This window comes from Mesoplodon bidens, assembly GCF_964165515.1.
Source record: "Mesoplodon bidens genome assembly, chromosome: 9".
In the NCBI taxonomy this organism is placed as follows: Eukaryota; Metazoa; Chordata; class Mammalia; order Artiodactyla; family Ziphiidae; genus Mesoplodon; species Mesoplodon bidens.
The window spans coordinates 45,526,493-45,548,683 of NC_138166.1; the positions used below are offsets into that span (position 1 = coordinate 45,526,493).

Below are 22,191 nucleotides of genomic sequence, written 5' to 3' on the forward strand. Positions count from 1 at the left end.
CTATGGAGTTGACCTAACATGTCACTGTTTCTTCCTCTAGGGTGAACCTGGTCCTCGTGGTCCTCCAGGAGCCCCTGGTATTGGACAGCCAGGTATTAAGGTAAAGATACTGGTCTCTCGGCCCATTGATGACTACTGAATTTATTGTAGGGCTGGGGGAGCTGTGATTTGAACTCTGCTCAGTGTTACCCTCATGGATACAAGGAGGCTGTCTGTATAAGTTACTTACAGGCTGGATGCTTGGACACTGCAATGCCCTGGTCAGGGGCAGTTACCACAAGAATACTCTATGTATTTTTTGATTTGGTTGGAATGAAAATTTTGCTTGTCTCCAAATACCCACCCTCTTGCCAACATACATCTAGCTCTGTTGAGTTTTCATGGATTTTACATGTTGGCATGCAAAAACGTTACTGGGAAGTGAAACACCTTAACATGTCAACTATCACCTGCTCACATCAAATAAGCACGGAGGGGCAGAAACCAGAAGAACCATGACACTGAATAAGTAAATGTTGACGGAGAGGTTTGTAGGGAACTAGAAAGGACTAGAACACCCAACAACCTTGGGTGCTCTACATCATGCAGGATGTACTAGAGCAGAAGTGCTTATTTTAAATGGCTTTTCTATGTCATTGGGACAATAAGACTTCGACGCGGGGCTAAACCAGAGAGCAGTACAAAACAGTGCACTTCGAATGTAATCAGGTGTCACCATGGAATGCATTTAGACAATAAGCACATTGAGATTCCAGGGAAGGTGGAGTTTATACTGGCAGAGTTACTGGAGAAGAGTTCTGAAGGAGAAGAAATGTGAAACAGAACTGAAGGGCGAGGTGAAATGGAACAGGGCAGGGTGGCGGGGGATGCATCCCCGGATGGTGGCGAGGGGCAGAGAACAGCACGGGCATTGTTAACTTGGTCATTTCAGTAACCAAAAAGAGTCGTACACAGTCTGACCTGTCAATTGCTATGTAATCGTTTCTGAAAGCTGAAATTGCGTTTAGACAAGAAGGAATGAGGAACGTTTGGGGGTAATTTGTTCACTTAAATTCAAGGCATTTTTCCTCCTCTAGGTTTTTTTTTAATCTTTAAGAGTTTGAAAAATTTGACAATTTTGCTATTTATCTTTGTTGAAATCTCCAGAGTATTTTGTGCTATGTGTATTCTTCTTTTAAAAAAGCAAACTTTCATTCAATTATTTCTTCCTCCTAGGGGGAAAGAGGCCAGGAAGGAAGAACTGGGCCTCCAGGACCGATTGGTGTCGGTGAGCTGGGCCAGACGGTGAGTAGCAAGAAATTCTAGGTGGAATTAAAAGGACAAATATAGTTCTTATATGCTCTTTTGGGTTAGAATAAATGGTTAAACTAAGCCATCTTTATCTTTTTAAACAACAAAAGACGATAAATATATAAAGACCAGATCCAAGTGTTATTTTTCATAACATTTGAAATAGGGATATCTATCTATCTATTTATCTATCTACCTATCTATCTATCTATTTATATTTATAGGATATGTACAACAGGCTCTCTCTTACTGTAATCTTTTGTGAGATTAATCAGTTTGTCCTAGAAGGAAGGAGTTCTCATATGTCAAAATTTCCTAGGAGATAGATCTAGATTCATACCTAATGTCTATACTTTGTAATTGACTTCCCTGTAACCATGAGAAAATCACTGAGAATAAGGACGTTGCTCATTACCTAACCCGTGAGTATACTCTAAAGCTAGAATTGATCATGGTAGACAGGTAATACCTGTGTTATTTGCAGCTTCTACCTTATGTAGCTTTGATATTTACTATTGTTGGAAAAGAAAAAAAATTCTGTCAAAAGAGAGCTGGAGAGGAAACGAATAAAACATGACTGTTCTGGAATAAGAAGCTTTTTAACTTTTCAAGTAATCATTATTCTCCCAGGAAAGAACAGTAGCTGACTTGCTGGGGTAAAAATAAAAACAACCGATTGTGAATAGTTGGTCACCCAATTGGGCTTTGCATTGCATAGTTCCTCACATATAATATTCACAGAAACCTGTGCTTCCTTGCTGTACTCTGAGAATGAAATGGTACTATACTATCTGAGGGCTAGTCTTTTCACCAATGTCTTGATACACTAATTCAAAAAAGAGAACATTATATAAAGGAAAAATACACTGGTCTAATTATCTACTGTGTTTCCACTAACTAGATAGGTCTCTTAAAACTAAACCACTGAAAAAGAAGAATATGAGCTCCCTGCAGACACTGCTGGTTCTACACTGGAGAGGCTGGAAACCTAGAAAACCAAAATGACATCAGCTAGAAATATACAGGCCCAGATAGGTTGCCGTGTATAGAGGGAGTACAGCAGAGAATTTGGGAAGTTTTAGACAGAAATGAAAAAATCTTTTCACAATGTTCTGAATAAGTGGGAATAAAAGTGAGCTTCATGTTTCACTGCAAGGCTTTTATAAACTGTCCAAAAGAACCTGAGATTTTTGAAGCAAGCATAAGATCTCTTCTTTTTCTTCCACGTGCCTACTTTTAACTTAATAAACAGCTCTGCCTTGCTGCTGGATCCTAGGAAAGACTGAATGGCTAATCATGGGACAATACACGACCATATATGTCGAATTTTTTTTTTTTTTTGGCTGCATTAGGTCTTTGTTGCTGCATGCTGGTTTTCTGTAGTTGTGGCGAGCAGGGGCTACTCTTCGTTGTGGTGTGCGGGCTTCTCATTGCAGTGGCTCCTCTTGTTGCGGAGCATGGGCTCTAGGCACGTGGGCTTCAGTAGTTGCAGTACGCGAGCTCAGTAGTTGTGGCACACGGGCCCTAGAGCTCGCAGGCTTCAGTAGTTGTGGCACATGGGCTTAGTTGCTCCGCGGCATGTGGGATCTTCTGGAACCAAGGATCGAACCTGTGTCCCCTGCATTGACAGGCGGATTCTTAACCACTGCGCCACCAGGGAAGTCCATGTTGAATTATTCATCATGAACTGGGTGTTATACAAGCCATCTAGGCTACGTGTCGTAGAAGTTCATCATTATTCTTGAAGATACAAATAGTTTCATGAGTAATTGGCTTAGACTCCTATGGCATCTACTCCATTGCTACTTTTCCCACAAGCCACACCTATAGCCCCATATGAACAGACAAAGGAAGAAGAAAACTGAGCATGTTTTGCTGGCCTAGCTGGAAATAGACTCCTGTTCTCTGCATGAACACAGAGTATGAAGATATTTGTGTCCTAGGTGAATGCTCACCAAACCACATCCATTTAAAAGAAGGCTCTAAATAAACAAGTAGACAGGATGTCAATCAATCTATTTTCCCAGCTCTACTACCATCCACTCAGTTTTTTTTTTTTTTTTTTTTTTTTTTGCGGTACGCGGGCCTGTCACTGTCGTGGCCTCTCCTGTTGTGGAGCACAGGTTCCAGACGTGCAGGCTCAGTGGCCATGGCTCATGGGCCCAGCTGCTCCGTGGCATGTGGGATCCTCCCGGACTGGGGCACGAACCCACATCCCCTGCATTGGCAGGCGGACTCTCAACCACTGCGCCACCAGGGAAGCCCCATCCACTCAGCTTTAATGAGTGGCTGGGATAGAGGTTATACACAGGATCAACATAAACTTCCTTTTAACAAACCTAATATGGATACTGCCACTGCTGAGTGACCAATCTGCAAAAGGTACATGCATGCCTGATGTCAACTTTCTCTGGAAAGGGCCAGTCACATTGGTAGTATCAATATGTTGACTAGCCGGAACTCCTTCATAATGGAGAGGGTCATGATGATGGCCATAATTGGTGGGGGGGGGCCGGCAATTAATCAAGTAAGGATTTGCCATTACTGTCCACCATTGAAGGACTTACTGAATGTCTCCATAGATCTACTATGATGCATATAAATATGGATATATTTGTGTGCTTCAAATTCATGTGTTTCATGAATCTGAGAATTCAACAATTTTGAAAGTTCTTAGTTGTTATCTCTTCAGATATTTTATTTTTCCATTCTCTATTTATTCAGAAATTCTGTTAGATATTTAGTTGCATTTTAAGGTGATTTGCTCAAATTTAACTCATAATTCACAAATTTATCTTTTTCTGGTTACAAAATGTCCTGAAATCATACCTTGTATTTTTAACTTAATGAGTATTTTTTAAAATTCTGAAAGCTACTTTTAAAAATCTGCCTTTTTTTTTTTACTAATATGTTTTTGCTATACTGTCCTCTTTGCTTCTTATATTTCTATTCTTTTCTTAAGACCATTAAAGTATACTTCCTTTTTTGGTCTCTATTATTTTATCCTATTATTTGGCAACCTTGGGGAAGTTTACATTATACTGGCTCACTTTTACTCACTGAGAATTATTTTCTTGTATGTTTTGTACCCTCACATCTGAACTCACTGCCAGCCAGGTTTGACTGTGAAATCCCAAGTGTTCTGTGTGGAGCATGTTTGAAAGAAGTGTGCATTTGCATCTCTTATGTGCTCCAGGCACATCCTTGATGCTATTGTCTTGATTAAGGTGTCCCCAGACCACCAACGTGGTGTCACTTGAAACTACAAACCCATACACAGCACAGGACCAGGTTAGGAGTTTTGGGGCCCATTTAGAGCCCAAGTGAAGGTAGACAAGATTCTTGTCATTCATAACACTGTGTTTATGGGATGGCTTTTTTCCACCCTGCCCTTTCGTTGAAGATATATAACTTTGAAGGTCCTAGCTTTATGGGGGGGTGGATCTTAGTTCTAATTTTCTCCTTGTTTTCCATCGAGTGAGCCAAAGTCTTTGCTCCTGGTTCTCCCTCTTATACTACAAGACTTTGTCCTACCAGACAACCACACTTTTTTTTTTTTTTTTTTTTTTTTTTTTTGCGGTACGCAGGCCTCTCACTGCTGTGGCCTCTTCCGTTGTGGAGCACAGGCTCCGGACGCACAGGCTCAGCAGCCATGGCTCACGGGCCCAGCCGCTCCGCGGCATGCGGGATCCTCCCAGACTGGGGCACGAACCCGTGTCCCCTGCATCGGCAGGCGGACTCTCAACCACTGTGCCACCAGGGAAGCCCACAACCACACTTTTTAGCCAGAACAGTTACAGTGTCAGCTTACATGCTTACCTCTAGTGTTCAGTGCTCTTTTTGTTTTGGAACCCCATGATTTCCCTTATTTATTGATTTTGGGGGCCTTCATTTTAAAGAAAAATGTGTATTACTTGCCCTTCTGTTTGTAGCTAGAGAGTTTTCATGATATTGCCAGAACATGAAATTCTTGTTTGTTTTCTTGCTATCCAATCACAATTACACAAATTAGAGTGACATTGTGATGTCTTTGATTTAATTGGGAACTAAAATCATAACAAAGATGGGAAGGATCTCAAGTAATACATGAAAATATTCTCCCAAAATGTCATAATAAAAAGTCAACAATGAGAGCTTTTTAATTATTTCAAAGTAACATAAAGACTTACCTTAGGACTGACAAAGGTTCTGCTGAAAGAACTTTTGTTTCTTTGTCTGAATCACTTCAAGTGGTTTCAGGTTTAGTACTAACTATTCTTTTTATATAACAGTGATAAATAAATCTGATTGACTGAATTAATATTCCAGCTCCATGACCTAACTTTGAACTGTCAGCTACCTTCTTTAATTATATGTTTACCACTAGTTTTGTGTTGGTCTGACAGATGACTGATTCATGAATAATAAATTGATTCAGATTCTCAGGGTGATCTGTTTGTTTTTTGTGCAAGGATACTCAGAGCACTATCTGTGAAAAATATCCCCTGAAACAAAACTATAATTATTTTGAAGTTAAAAGTATAGTAGATTTCACTGTTTTAATATTAAGGATAATTTTTATTATTATTGAGCATATTTATATGTAGCATATGCTTGCAACATATACTGAAACCACTTTTATTGATTACCCACACTACTGAGATTATTAAGGAAGATAATCAGATAATGGACAGTCATATTTTATCTTGTTAATGTCTCATATAAAGCATTTCTGATCAGACTCTGTTAGCTGATAATTAGTTCCTTCCACTAGATATTTTTAAATTAGAAGTGTTCATTAGAAGCCAAATAAGAATGTCATAGCTATAATTAGTTCTCATGGCCTTTGAAAAGGACATTATTTTTTACAGAGCATATTCGTCTTTTAAAAAATAATCTGTTGGTACCATCTTAATAAATTAACAGTATAGTTCATCTAACCCAAGTACTTTCTCTTTCTCTTCTCTGGTTGGCAGTCATCTTTCATCTTGACTGTTTAGCTGGAAAACTTGAGAATATACTGATAGTGTAGAATATTACTCTGACAGTTTCCAGTAATTACACCTTGAATCACTCTTTTTTTTAATGTCCCTAAGAGATTGTTCACAAGCATTAACTCTGTTCTCAGCAGCCTGGAACACATGACTCCTAAAAGCCTTCATTATTTTCATTTTCACCTTGGCTAACGTATTCTAGAAATGCAGAGACGAAGGAAGGGTCTGTGCTTACTCTGTGCAGCATGCCTCTCTCCATATTGCTTAACATAAAGCCGTTCACTCTGAGACTACCTAATTTGTAAAAACTTTATAAAAGGACATTCTTAGCAATTGCAGGATTCAAGGGAAATAATTTTGTTAGTGATAGCAGATATTTGTTGAGTGCTTAATATGTAAGAGCTTTAAATCTCTCTGAGCTAATCTTTATATTAATATGTGTGGTTGAGGTAGGTACTATTGTTACCACCATTCTGATGACAATGCTGAACTTTAGAGAGATTGAATTATTTGCTTAAGGTCACATTGCTACTATGTAGCAGAGCGGGGGCTTGAACCTCAGTGCAAATGACACCCAAATCTGCTTTTAGTTACCATGCAAGACTGTAAACTTTATGAGACAGGGAGCAGGGCTGCCTACTGTTTTCAGACCCTAGCCCAGTGACTCGCACCTACCAGGCTTTTGGTAAACATTTGTTGAACGAATGGGGAAAAAAAATTGAATGAACTGGAAAAAGATTCCTTTGCATTCAATGTAAATTGAATTATTTTCATTTGTCATATCGGTGGGGAAGAAGAATAATTTGTTAATATTTTTGGTATTGTGTGTGATATTAGCTAGGGCTTGTCTGTTTAGTTTGCAATCTAGTTTTCACGCTTATGTTTATTTTCCCCCTCGTTAATTGCTCTTACATTAGAGTAAACTGTCATGGATATTAGAGCTTTGATTAAGGTCTTGGATGGTTAAAAGCTAGTTTTCCCACAAGCATAGCAATTTAAATTGAATTAAATGCTAGCTTTTCCCTTCAATTAAAGTCTTTACTAAATTGGCTATGCACAAATACTAAAGAAGACTCTTTTAAATATACAGTATTAGGGAAAGGCAAAAAAAAATTAAATATGGGATACAGTTAGCTTTCTCTCTCACAAATCTGTAGCTGTGATCAGTCACTGATGAGCATAATGCTGTATCCTAGTTCTGCTACCAGGCTTGAGTAGAAAGTATCTCTTAAATTACCCTGGATTACTACATACTGAGTCCCAAGATCACTCAGAGGGTCTGCAGCCAGCTGGCTTTGGGGCTCTGGGCAACTCAGTAGACCTTGTTCCATCAAAGATTTACTGCCCTGGCAAGAAAGCCCTAATTATCTTTCTAGGTGCATTAGAGGAAAAGCTCCAGTTCATGCTTCTACAATTCTTGTTGTTAGTCAACAACTAACTTTGTTGTTGTTTCTACTTTTTTTTTTTTTTGCCTTCTGGCCAAGAAGAAAGAGGGGAAAACTTTATAACCTTTTAAAATTCCAGGTTTAAGTGACTATTTTGCTATTATTTTTCAATGAGTATGTTTCCTGTCCGTCCATTTCAAAGCCTGGGACTGTGTTGTTCTTCTTTCCTTATGTGAGAAGTCCTCACCTATCTGAGTGCCTTTTTGAGGAATAGCCACATGGGCTTCTTACTTTTAAACACTGAGATGGAAAATCCTGTTCCTCCTTAATGATTCTATCACGATTCCTACTTGCACATAAACCTCCAGTGGATTCAACCAGCTCCTGAAAGAATTCAAGTCTGAATCTAAATTTATCAGGATGGAAATTAAAACAACATATGAATAGAATTCAGTGCTTTAAAACAGCTGTGTAGTGATTTCTTCACAGGGCTCCCCTGATACCTAATTAAATTATTAATCACTTCACATCCTTCTCCAGGCCACACAGTCCTAGATTTTTAGCCTTTCCTCATAGGATTGATTTCCTCATCCTTATTCTGAAGCATCACTTAATTTCCATTTTCCTCCAGTTTGAGAACACCGGAAGAGAACATCTTATGCCAATCAAATGGAACAAGTATTTAATACAATGAGAATATTATTCTTCACAACTCTATGATTCTACTGATCAGTATGGAGTTTACTAGAAGGATTCTCATTAATCACATGAACAGGACTATGCCCATGTGAACTGAAATATGACCATTTTCTTTCTTCCTGTCTCCTCCCTTCCCTCTTCTCCCATTCTCTCTTTTTCTCTCCCTCTCTCTTTTCTCTTGCTCCTCATCCCCTCGTATCCTAACCAGGGTCCCCGTGGGCCTGAGGGAGCACCAGGAGAGAGGGGCTTACCAGGAGAAGGACCTCCAGGACCAAAGGTAACAACAACACCTTCTACACTGAGGAAAAATGCTTTGTATTGCATGGTCATGAATGACAAATTTAAAAAAATGTGTCCTAGCCAACTATCCCAGGTCAAGTGTTCTCCTGACCAGCTTCACCCTATTAAACGAAGTAATATGTAAATTTCCCCTTAACATGAAGCTATAGTGACATTTGCAAATATAAATAAGTAACTGAAAGGCTGCTTCTTCATATAATTACTGCATATGAAATTAGAGAAATCTCTTAAAGTAGTTTGTAGTCATTAAAGTCACAGTGATAAATAGCATCTTTATGCCCAGAAATTAAGTTATTGAACGTGGCTATACCAAGCTTTACCCACAGCTTTGTTTTGTGAAACGTACAGAAGAAACAGTCTAATAAAACAATTTGTCATAGCACTTCCATTAACATAAGAAAGGAAACGTGGGTGGGTGGAGGGAATTGGAGTTACCATATTACAAGAAGGAGCAAAATGTTATGCAAGACCTACCTTTTACCTGGCAATTGAGAATTTAAATGTTTCCACTGCCTCCCATATGTAGTTCTTGGAGCTCAGGTTCCTCTAGACCAGGGCTTGGCAAACTTTTTCTGTAAAGGACCAGACAGTAAATATTTTAGGCTTTGTGAGCCATACGGTATCTGTTGCAACTACTTAACTTCTGCTGCTGCAGCATGAAAGCAGCCCTAAACAATGTATTAATAAATGAACTTGGCTGTGTTCCAATAAAGCTGTATCTACAAAAAACGTGCAGTGGGCTGAATTTGGCCAATGGTCTGTACTTTGCTGATCCCTGCTCTAGACTCTTTACCCATAATATATGGCTCATTTGTCAAAGGCCACCTAGGAAATGATTTTCCAAGACACTTTGGGCAGCATCAACAAAATTTCAGAGTAAGTAAGGATAAACTTTGGGGTCCTTTTTCCTTCTTTTCTAAAATCTTTCCCCCAGAGACACATGCATGCATACACACTACCCAGAGAAGCATGTGCTGCTTTCTAAGTGTCTAAGACCTTCCACTTCAGTCATTCAGTCGAGTCACTGAGATCCAACCTTCTCAGTACGGCCTCACACTCTAAAATTGCTTCTCATTTTCAGCCTCTTCCACCATGATCAATATTCAGTTATCTATGAGAAACCTAAATCTCAACTAAAGGGAAGTCAACTAGTTAAAACAAATAACTCACATGAAGTTGTAACTGCTGGAGTGAATTTTAAAAGAAGCCCTTGTTAACTAACAAAGTTTAATTTGTGATAGTTAATGGAAATAATATGTTGGATGAAGGGGACATTACTAATGCTCTTGACTAACCAAAATATCATCATGAGAAGGCAGAGGCCAGCAATTTGGCACTACATTTCAGAAAGTTTTATAATACATAATTTCTTGAATTTTTTTGGCACATAGTAAATTTCTATTTATGTGTAGCCCAAACAACCTGAAAATTCAAATAGCCAGAATTATTTCTCCTTATAATCTGTGGGGTTTAAAAAATAAGAAATAAGTGAGAAAGGAATAAATGAAACACTGCGAAGCATATTTCAGGGCATGTCTTAGTGACAGTTTCAACTGTATGATATAATGATACACTCCTTCATAATAACCTACTCTGACTCATCAAAGAAAGAACTCATTATATTCAGTGTTGTTTTAGGTTGACTGGACACAAATATACTCTGTGGTAACAATCAGAAGAACCCATTAGTCAGAATACTTCACTCCCCAACCAGCAAGACCAAATTGGAGTCTTCTGTATATTCTTCTTGGGGCTACTTTGCAATGACGTAGGGCTTAAGTGAAGAAATTATGAATATAGAGGGACATTAAGGTGTGTTTTCCTGTTTCCTAGGTTTCCTGCAAACGTTCTTTGATTTTGCTCCCAGTTCATGAAATGTGTGCTATTTCTGATTGATTATATGGTTTGTTTTTCATACAAATGCACAGTGTTATGACTTCATTGATATTACATCACAACCAGAGCTATTCACATAGGTCATGTGACTCTAGAAGCATATCCAAGAAGATTTTCCATGAACTCTTCTAAAACTAAGTTTTCAATAAATGATTATAAATTCTGGTATAAAATATGTAATAGATAATTCAATCTTAGCAAATATTATTTCATATACTGAGAGACAAATTTTCATTGTGTAATGGATCCAGTTATAGAAATGTTGAGGAAATGGAAGACTGATTCTGTTAGTTATAATATGTGATTGATCAGATCTCCCATTTCCAGATATATCTGAGTATATTAGGAATGGAGAGCTTTTCCAACTTTAGTGATGCTGCATGCGTTATGCTTGGATAGATTCTCTTTATGAATGTTAATGCCAATTTTCTTTGGCAATTTACAAATCTTGGAGTTAGAATTACCCACTTGTAGTTAGCAGTGAATTTAGATGCTTTGAATGCTTGAACTGTTTTAAAATCCTGAATTTTATTAGTGAGTTGATATGCCTTCCATATACTTTCAGAGTGAAAAAGGTTCTGAAGGACCAGTTGGCCCACAAGGATTAGAAGGCCCATCAATCGAAGGGGACAAGGTACTGCAAAAGGGTGTATAATAGAAAGGATGCCAATACAGTTATTTTTTTCATTGTTCTTTATGTATGTTCATTTATGAACTATGTACAACCTGATGATCATACACCACGGGTATCCAGTTAATTATAAAGGCCTTAAAGACCAGTGCAAAGGGAAAGCTGCCAGAAGGGGAAGAGATATAAGAAATGTGCAAAAAGCAGAGAACTCAAATCAGTTTGGAGTCATTTATATGTCAATATCTAAGCATAACATTATATTAAAATAACAATTGACATTGATGATTATCTTGGGTGTTGTATTTCTACTTGAATTACTTATTCCTTTTATTTACTATTTACTGGTAGCTGTCTCTTCTGGGCATCTGTATTTAAATAGTAGAGACAGTGGTAAATAGTGAATTATACAAATTTTAGATGTCATACAATTCTTGGTTCAAATAGCTCAGCACTGGTGGTGTAACTCTACTTCCAGAGTACCTTAAAAGTATGTAAGATGCTCTTTCTGCCTTTGGAGTACTGAGTACAAGAGAACTGTTGTGTTTGAGTTTAGTAAATTAACTTATCCAGGTGTTGTTGACATGGCATTCATGGTTTTACATCTGGGGCTCATGCAAAGAAAACACATTAAATATCAGAATATTATCACATAGTAATTGCAAAACTTTCATCTGCTATTCCCTGACCAAATCAATACTGTCTTCCCTTTCTTCCTTTCCTATTCTTTTACATTCTGTGATTCAAGTGGCTAGATAAACACTATGATAAGGACTCTCAAATACACACAATTGTTGCAGCACAAGGAAGTAGCTTTAATATAGATATTAAATGTAAGTAGTAATACCCCAAAGAGGATCTCTCTTATTTTTTTTGAATATTTGCAGAAGAGTGATATGAGTTGGGTTTGGAGTTAGGGGGAGTGAACATGAATCTTGCTTCTGACATCTATCAGATGTGTGAATGGGAGTTACTTAACCTTGTCTGGAAAATGGAGACGCTTACTTTCAGAGGGTTGTTGTGAGGATTAAATGAGATAAAGCATGAAAAGCATTTAGTGCACTCTCTGCCACATGATAAGCAATCAAGTTCTGAATCAGAATAGCCCAGCTTTGAAGTAGAACTTGAGTCCTTTACATGTTTCCATCCATGATATTTATTTAGACTAGGGATTGACACAAAGTGAAACACCGAGAAGCACATGCCAGGACATGTCTTAATGACAGGTTCAGGTTTTTAATATTATATAAAGTAGGATCTAATGATGTGCTTTTGTTCATAAAAACATATTTATTTTAGCCCAGGCATTGGCAAACTACAGGGCAGGCTGCCTGTTTTTGTAAATAAAGTGTTACTAGAACACAGGCACACTTGTTCATTTGGGTATTGTCTATGGCTGGTTATGTACTACCAAAACAGCATTCATTCATTATGAAAGAGACCTTATTATGACCCAAAAGCATAAAATATTTACTATCCAACCGTTTAAGAAAAAGTTTGTAAACACTGATGTAGTCTAAATACAACTGACATTAAAATAAGAGTATTTATTCATGTTGCCTAATCCAGTCATCAATTCTCAGTTGCCAACTTACTTGACCTATCAGTAGCGTCCTCTGCTAGCATCTTCACCTTCTTGAAACAATCTCTTCACCTGATCTCTCTGGCTGCACCTTATCAGTCTCTACTGCTTGTTGTTCTTCATCTCTCTGACCTCTAATACTTGGAGCCTCCAAAGGGCTCAGTCCTTGAACCTTCTCTCTTCCCTATCTACTTGTAAACTCACCCAGTCATGGCTTTAAATACCATCTATATACTGAGGGTTCCCAAATTTATGTCTCCAGCTCAGGCGCCTCTTGCCTACTTGATACCTCCATTTGGATGTCTATTTTAGGCATCTCAGGCTTAACATATCCAAAACTAAGTTCCTGGTATACGCTCCCCCAACATTGCTTCATCTCAGTCTTCTCCTTGTCAATAAATGACAAGTCCATTCTTCCACAAACCTCAAAGACATCCTAGGGTCCTCTCAATCTGTAACAAATACTGTTGGCTCTATTTTCAAATTCTATTTAAGATCTGAGCACTCCCCACCACCTTCACTCAACAGCCTGGTCCAGGCCCCCATCACCTCTCATAGGGACATCTCTTCAGTTTGTTCTCAGTACGGCTTCCAGAGTGAGCCTTTCAAGACTATGTCAGATCTTTCACTCCTCTGCTCAAAACCCTCTAGTGGCTTCTCATCTCCCTCAGTGAAAAGCCAAAGTTCTTACTATGGCCTAAAACACCCTACTGATTGTTCTGTCTGAGCCCACTGCCACGCTTCCCTGACTTCATCCTCTACCACTTCCCTTCCGCTCACTAGCTCCAGCCACATTGCCTCCTTGCTATTTCTGGAATCTGCCAGGCATCACCCTTGCACTGGATGTTTGCTCTGCCAGGAATGCTTTTCCTCCAAGTTTCTACCTGGCTCATTCCCTCTCATCAGTGAGACCATCCCTGGTCACCTGTTCCAAGACTGCAGCTGTCTCCCCATCCCTCCATTTATTTTTCTCCTTAGCACTTATCATTATTCAACATACTATTTATTTCTTCTATCCATCTTGTTTATTATCTTCTGTTTCCTCTACAAAAATGAAAGCTCTATGAGGAAAGAGAGTTTTGACTGTTTTGGTCACGGCTGTTTCCCTGTGTTTGGAACAGTTCCTGGCAGGTAATGAGCACTCAACAAATATTTGTTGAAACACACAGAGAATGGATGAATGATATTGTTTTTCTTACTGATAACTCTCACTTTATTTCCCAAACTTATTCATGGAAAGAGAAGGTGAGGTTCTTTAATTTTGCTGCACTTTCTTAATTTTTAAAATGCATTTTAGTAAGATTTGGAGGGAAAGGGTATTTAGAAATTTAAAAAATATTTTTCTTTAATTTCTCTCTCAAATATTTATTTTCTTGCACCCTATGAATTTTATACTTCTAAATATTTCTGTTATGATCCTAACAAGAAGTGTCTGTGTCATTATAATAACAATTCAGGAATTCTGGGTTCTTGTGTGAAAAATAAATGTAAACTGGGGCAAAGAGTCACCAATTTAGACCAAATAGTGAAAACATCATTCACTATTTTGGCAAATTTGAACTACAAACTATTTAAAAGGAACGGTGTTTTCTAACTTTCCATGTGGAGTTTCTTTATGGTTTAAAGACAGACTTTAATCCAGCATAATTCAAGATTAGCATAGTATGAAATAATGAGGGTAGTTGTTGTACTTCTGACTTATTTTCTACACAGTGGGATATGCGACCTGTGGGACCCCAAGGACCAATGGGCATCCCCGGAATTGGGAGTCAAGGGGAACAGGTAATCAACGCTTTCTCTCTTTCCCTTTTGTATAGAACATTCTGGCTTAAACCTGGTGTTCACTGAAGGCCAGTACTGCAAACTGCTATAAGAACATTTGATAGTGAAATTGCAGTGGAATATATATCCAAAAGTGCATGTAGGGAAGGATAAGATGGTTTCATGAGATTTTAGTTTTTAGAACTTCTGAAGACTTCAAAAATAAATTGTATGTTTCTTGGTGTTGTGACTTTTAACATTAAAGCCTAATTTACAGGACAAGAGTTTTGGAGCATTATCTTATATTTTTAGTTTCCCTTGGGAGCGATAATTTATTTACCTGTTGGTTTGTGTGTGTTTTTCCCCCTTGAAGCTTTGTGAATGATGAAATCCCACTCTCTTCTGATGCCAGAAGATTAGTGTTTCCCACCCCCAGCCATGTAGCAATCTAAAAAACTATTAAACTTAAAACAAGGACCATAATCAGAGGGAACCACTTTACTGAGGGGGCACTGTTCCTGAAGAGAAGCAAACCACAGATAGGGTTTACAAATAGCTCTTGGCCCCTCTTGGTCAGAACAAAAGAAAGATCTGTGAAGCTGTGTCTAAATTTATGGCTGGAATGACTTCCAAATTCTTCTGATCACAACTTTTGGAAAAGCAAGGCAATTTTGTTAGATTGAAATAATATGAAGAGGGCTTCCCTGGTGGCGCAGTGGTTAAGAATCCGCCTGCCAATGCAAGGGACACGGGTTTGAGTCCTGGTCCGGGAAGATCACACATGCCGCGGAGCAACTGAGCCCTTGCGCCACAACTACTGAGCCTGTGCTCTAGAGCCCGCGAGCCACAACCACTGAAGCCCGCGCGCCTAGAGCACGTGCTCCGCAACAAGAGAAGCCACGACAATGAGAAACCTGCACACTGCAACGAAGAGTAATAGCCCCCGCTCTCCGCAACTAGAGAAAGCCCGCGCACAGCAACGAAGACCCAACACAGCCAAAAGTAAATGAATTAATTAACTAATTTTAAAAAAGAAATAATGTGAAGATAATATAACAGTACTATCTACCTACATAATCTCATTTAATCAAAGTGACCAACAAATCCAAATTTATGCTGAATGTCCTCCTGGGTAGAAAGTGGCAAAACAGTTTGATTAAAATTTATGATTGTGGTTTGAATTATTCTGTTGCTTAGCAAACTTCCTTTATCTAGGGTAGTGAGAGAAGGGAAGGATAAAAAAGGAGATAACTCCAAATCTCACTGTTGACATGAACTCTGAGCTTATTTCTACTCATATTCTAATTAATCAGTATTTTTATTGTTGCTAATCCAAGCAACAGCCAAGTTGGGTATTACTCCTTTTTCTATTTCCTTCCCCTTGGTAGAGGTCCTAGTATAATACATTAGGTGGATTAGGGTGCAGAAAAAGCCAGGATAAATATTTATATAATATTTAGACAATAATTAAGAGCTGGTCTGTTTGGACTACACAAGATCATGGTTTGACTATGCTGCCAGGCATTCTCAGACTTTGTAGTTTTTTTGCTGGTTTCAGCAAAACCGTTTCAGCTAGTTTCGGATCTTGGAAGTGACAGCGCTGTCACGTCCTGGGCCTTGTGGTGTTCCTGGTGCTGAGTCACCACTGTGAAGCTGAAAATGAGGTTCAAAGAAAGCCAAGCCTTTCCAGGTGGCCTGTGAATCTTGGACCTCCCACCTGCAACTCCCTGATGCCTTTAATACTGTTTCTTGGTGGAAGCTGTTGTTCTACAGCTTGAAAAGAAAAGAAAAGAAAAGAAAAGAAAAAAAGACCCCTTTGACTTTTGTTTTCTCACCCCCTTCTCTTCTTTTCCAAGAGAAAAAACCTTTTAGGGCATATGTGACCATATGGAGCTGGCCCCTATTGGATAGGAAATTGAATGGAATGTGTCATTTGTAAACTGTCTGAACAAGAAAAGGATTTGTTTACCTTTTTAAGACAAATGATTTCAATTCTACTTCAATTTAACCTCTATGCGGGCAGTTCCCCATTTTTCTTCTTATCCTTAATTTAACATGTTTACCCATTGAATTACTTTTATAATTAGATCTTCCCATTTCTCTTACAGACATTAATTTTCCCAGTCATCTGTTTCTGGGGGAACTCCTGTTTCCAGCAACATGTTTACAGTATTTCTCAAGTGGCCTGCAGATTTTCACTAAATACTTGGACGCTTGACTACTTCAAATCTCTTAAAAATGAATCGAAATATAAATAACCACATATACCTGTGTACACATGTATATGAACACATATCCTTTGAATTTTGGGGGGTCTTGCATGCTACTTGTAGACTATTGTATAGGTCAGGAAGGATTCCTTCTTATAATGGTTCAGTATAAATACTGAATCTCAGCTTCCTTAAGTTGTTTAGACTGCTTCATCTTCATCAACAAAAATGAACAAACAGTTGTATCATCTAGCTGGAGAAAATGGGATAGCATTTGTAATAAAATAATCATGTATCTGTAACCATTATTTGTACAATCATGGCCTGTGGGGTGTAAATAAAACAAAATCTTAGTTTTTTCTCTCATCATCACTTTAAATTTTTTTCAGTGGGTAAAGTTTTTTCTTTTTCTTACCACAGAAAAAAATTACCAGCAGGCTACAGACTTTCCTTATCACTTTTAGGTAATAATAAGTTATAGGATCACCTCTAAGTTTCAAATCAGTTTTAATTGTCTAACAAAAACTATGTAGTCAATGTATTAATCTTCCTTTTAATCTTCATTTATCTTGTACAAGCTGCAGGGAGAATCTGTTGTCCATGGGATGGAAGGTGCTTCTTATCCTCCCAGGCTGAATCAAGGATGGGAGGATGGGAGGATGGAGGTTCTTTCTTGGCTGGTCTATTGTCAGACGGCTTTGGGTCCTCTGGTCTTGGCAGGTGTTTGATGCTGACACTCTTCCTGGTGGGGCTCCTGCACTGCCCCTGTGACTGCCCCTCCTGGGACATGGATGAAGGACTTTTTCCCTCCAGCTGTTTCTCCCCATCAGCCTCTGCTTTTCTGGGGCTTTACTCTATGCTGACTCTCTCTGTTGGAGTTCCATTACTCTTCTAAGTCCTCTTGGACATGATTCAAAGCAGTTCCAGGTCAACTCCAAGCATCTAGAGTACATCTGGGCCACAGGAAAAAACTCGTGTGTCCTTTGCACTGACAAACTCTGGATGCACAGGCTGATCCCACCCCAGCCCTCTGCTGGCTATCACAGCCCATTTTAACTTTCTCAGGCATGAGTCAGACACTGGTCCATTGTGTTCCAAAAATAAAAATCAAGGTCTCCAAGTCGTTTCATTAATGTTCCCTGGCTAGAATGTGGTAAAGAGAGAAGCAAGCCAAACCCCTTCCATTTTCTCCAAGCAAAACACTTTATGAGACTATTTTCTCCAAAGAAGACCTTATTACATCCTGTCTCTTCTCCCTTTTTATACCCACAATGTGAATGAGAGTCAAGTATCAGACCATTCTTCAGTTTGCTGTTTGCAGGCTATCGCTTCTTAGAGCCTAGGTCAAATTTTCAATTTCACATCCTGAGAGATATTGCTTGGTACAGCTAGGATACAGGTTTGCCTGCATGTACTGAGGTGAAATAGGTTAATAAGATGGAATTTTTGTTTCTCTTATTTAAAACTCCAAGCTGGCGTGTTGGCTCCATTCGTCAGGGACTTCAGAGTTTCAGGCTTCTTCATTCTTTTTTTTTGCGGTATGCGGGCCTCTCACTGTTGTGGCCTCTCCGGTGGCGGAGCACAGGCTCCGGACGTACAGGCTCAGCGGCCATGGCTCACAGGCCCAGCCGCTCCACAGCATGTGAGATCTTCCCGGACCGGGGCACCAACCCGTGTCCCCTGCATCGGCAGGCGGACTCTCAACCACTGCACCACCAGGGAAGCCCTCTTCCTTTGTTTTTGCATTCCCTCATTTCACTAATTAGTAACTGCCTGTGCCTGCTCCTTAGAACTCAGGGAAGGCCCAGGAAATTAAAGCCTTTTCCTACAAACAAGAAATGGGGGAAATGGAGGGACTTTTGTACCTGGGAGGGCCTCACAGGGTCCTACTCGATTTCAATGCCCTTTTTCTTTTATATTACTCAATCCTAAGGGGAACAGGGCAGACAAGAAATGGAATAAAGTTTTGGATAGAGAGGTTAATCACAAACTCAACAGAGGAACTCAGTTTTATGGGGACTCAGTTTCAAATCCACAGACACAGAACCGGTGGCTACCAAGGTGACGGACTATATTTACACCATCTTAATTTACTGCTTTTATTACTTTTACTTGTGAGACCCTGTTCTAGAAACACAAGCAGTAACATCAGTAGAGGTTACCTGTGGGCTGGCTAGTTTTCATTCCCCACAGTAGGTCCAACAACCAAAACGTTTAGTTAAAGATATGGAGTCAGGGACTTCCCTGGTGGCGCAGTGGTTGAGAATGCACCTGCCAATGCAGGGACACGGGTTCGAGCCCTGTCCTGGGAAGATCCCATGTGCCGCAGAGCAACTAAGCCCGTGTGCCACAACTACTGAGCCTGCGCTCTAGAGCCCACGTGCCACAACTACTGAAGCCCACGTGCCTAGAGCCCATGTTCCACAAGAGAAGCCACCGCAATGAGAAGCCCGTGCACCACAACGAAGAGTAGCCCCCGCTCACGACAGCTAGAGAAAGCCTGCGCGCAGCAACAAAGAACCAATGCAGCCAAAAATAAATAAATAAATAAATTTCTAAAAATAAAAAAATAAAGATATGGAGTCAGAAATAACCTTGCAAATAAAAATTTTTCTATGAACTTGGAAGCAAATTACCTTCTAAATTAGAACTATTATTTATCTCTTGGGGAGAGGCATGACACTTATTATTTAACCAGCTGCCCTTAATGTTGCTTCAAAGAATCACTGATCATTATTAAATAAATACTCCTCTGAAAGTACCTCCCTTTCAGTAGATTCCTTCGAGAGTCCCATGTGAGAAGTAGCTCAATAGAATACAGTTACTGTCCTTGAGATTTCTGATTTGAGCTCAATGGTGAAAGCTCAGGTTGTTCTCTCTGGTTATGATACTGCTTTTGATCAGCAGTAACCTTGGCTTCTCATGTGTCAATTTTAGTTACTCTGGAATATAACTGCCTATCTTTTCCAAATATATATATATATATATATATATATTTGCCTGAAATATATTTATATTTGAATAGATACATGCACATATACACACACATATGTGAATAGAGCATATGAAACTCAGTTTTTTCTTACTTTGCTGATATGTTTTGCTCTTAGGAGATCAAAGGTAGGTATATATTATTTTTATTTTGCTGCTATGTTCAAATACTCTTCAAATACTCTTACCTCATTAGGGAGAAGTAGGCCAGATAGGACCTACAGATCCTAGAGCACCAATGGGACTTGGAGTGCAAGGTCCAAAGGTGAGTTGTCTAAGCTGCTTGGAAGCATTTATGTAATATTATGTAAAGTTTCATTTATATCCAAATGCAATACATATCATGTATGTGTCATCTGTTATTTCATCAGAAAAGAGTCTGATGCTTAACTCGTATTGTTTAAGAAAAATCAAAATCTTAGTTTATTTTAGTGATGATTATTTATATTTTTTATTTATTTATTAGCATTAGAGGTCCTGTTTCGGCACAGAGTGATTCTTTAAGAACATTATTGTCTGCCATATTATAAAAGCATTAGGAGAATTTCAGTAAAGTTTACTTCCCTTCTTTTGTTTTATAGCTGGCTCCTTCTCATCCTTCAGATCTCAGCTCAAAAGTTACTTCCTCAAAATTCATTTCCTAAATATAAAGTATGTCCACCCCACTACTGTTACCCCAGACTGTTATTTAAAATCACACTGTTCGTTTCCCTTGCTTTTTACCACTTACCTCAACTTGCATGTTTTTTGAATTACTTTTCATCTTACTACACCCTTTAGAAACGCACTGCCCAGTATGGCAGCCGCTAGCCACAAGTGGTTACTGAATACTTGACATGTGGCTGGTACAAACTGAGGTGTGCTGTAAATGTACTATACACTCTGGATTACAAAGCCTGGTACAAAAAAAAGAATGTAAACTATATGATTAATACATTTGTATATTGATTATATATTGAAATGGCAAAATTTCAGTTGTATTAGAGTAAGTAAAATGTATTATTAGAATTGTACTTATCTGTTTCTTCTAATGTTGTAAATGTGGCTGTTAATAATATAATTACATATATGGCTTGCTTTATATTCTATTGGACAGTGCTACGCCACTGGGGCAGGGATTTTGTTTCCTTTTTTTCTTCTTTGTTACTGAATCCTCAGTTTGGGGGACAAAACAGGTACTCAATAAGTGCTGCTGAATAAATAAATGAATCCTTATTTTACCCTTCACAATTTCTATAACTCATCCTGAAGGCATATAGAATCTGGCAAGCTATGCTGAGCATTAAAATTCATCATTGTTCTGCTGTCATTGACATGATCCTTATGAGAATTTGGGTATTAGAAGAATATGTAAGACACAGGTCTAAAACAAATATACATTTTACATATATATAAACATATAATTGCAAGAGACACAAAATATACTAATATAGTGATCATAGCTGCCATTTATTGAATGATTTTGATGTGTCACACAATGTGCTGTGCTAAATATGCTAAGTACATATATGTGTGTATATACATATATATACTATATTTATGTCTATACATGTCTATAGTATGTATATATGTATATATACATATTATGTCACCTAATACCAATTTCAGAGAGGCCATATAGAGTAACAAGGCTACTAGGCAGTTAGACTACCTAAGTTCAAATCCCAGTCTTGCACTAGATGGATATATAATCTTAAGCTTCTTTCATTTTAAAAAATGAAATACTTAAAATATACTCACTACTATAGAGAATAACAAAGAACACCCATGTATTCCACAACCCAGCTTTATCAAATATCAACATTTTGCCACATGTATTCTAGAATTTTTTAAAAAGAAGCATTACAGATATAGCTGAAGGCCTCTGCCTGTGCTGCCCAATCCTATTGCCCTCCCTTCCCTCCCCAGATGTAATCATTATCATGAATTTGGTGTTTATCATTCTTTTGAAGTTTTTTATAATTTTCCCATGTTTTTATGCATAAGCCATATATTGCTTTCTTTGTATTCTTGAACTTTACATAATATATCATTCTGCAATATATTTATACTCAGCCTTAGTTATTTGTGTTTTTATATGCCTTTAATCCATTCAGTTTAATTATTTTATGATACTATATTGTATGAGAATACCTCATTTAAAATTTATGCTTTCCTCTTGATGGACATTTAAATTGCTTTCCATTTTGTGCATTTGCCAACAATGCTGCCATAAACATTCTCTGGGTTTCCTCTTTTGTAAGGATACAAGTTTCTCTCATTAGCAGGATTGGATGATCACAGAGTATGCAAGTTTTCAATTTTGATACTGTGAAAATCCTGCCCAAAATAAACAATGGGTAAAATGTTTGGACCAGATTACCCTCCTTCCAGCAACAGGTGAAACTGCTCTTTTCTCTACATTCTTGCCAGTATGAAGCGTGTAAAAATACATCTCATTGGTTCAGTTTTTATTCCTTGATAACTGAACAGTTTT

At 38.4% G+C, this 22,191-nt stretch overlaps 1 protein-coding gene across 1 annotated transcript in view; it reads left to right on the forward strand.

Annotated features, from left to right (window-relative positions):
* COL28A1 (collagen type XXVIII alpha 1 chain) overlaps positions 1–22,191 on the forward strand; it is a gene marked incomplete at its 5' end in the record, with an annotated part of 152,152 nt that overhangs the window by 49,444 nt on the left and 80,517 nt on the right. Inside the window, 6 exon segments of the mRNA XM_081243661.1 lie at positions 41–100; positions 1,216–1,284; positions 8,556–8,624; positions 11,109–11,177; positions 14,467–14,535; positions 19,912–19,980. Of these exon segments, the coding sequence (XP_081099787.1) occupies positions 41–100; positions 1,216–1,284; positions 8,556–8,624; positions 11,109–11,177; positions 14,467–14,535; positions 19,912–19,980 (405 nt within the window).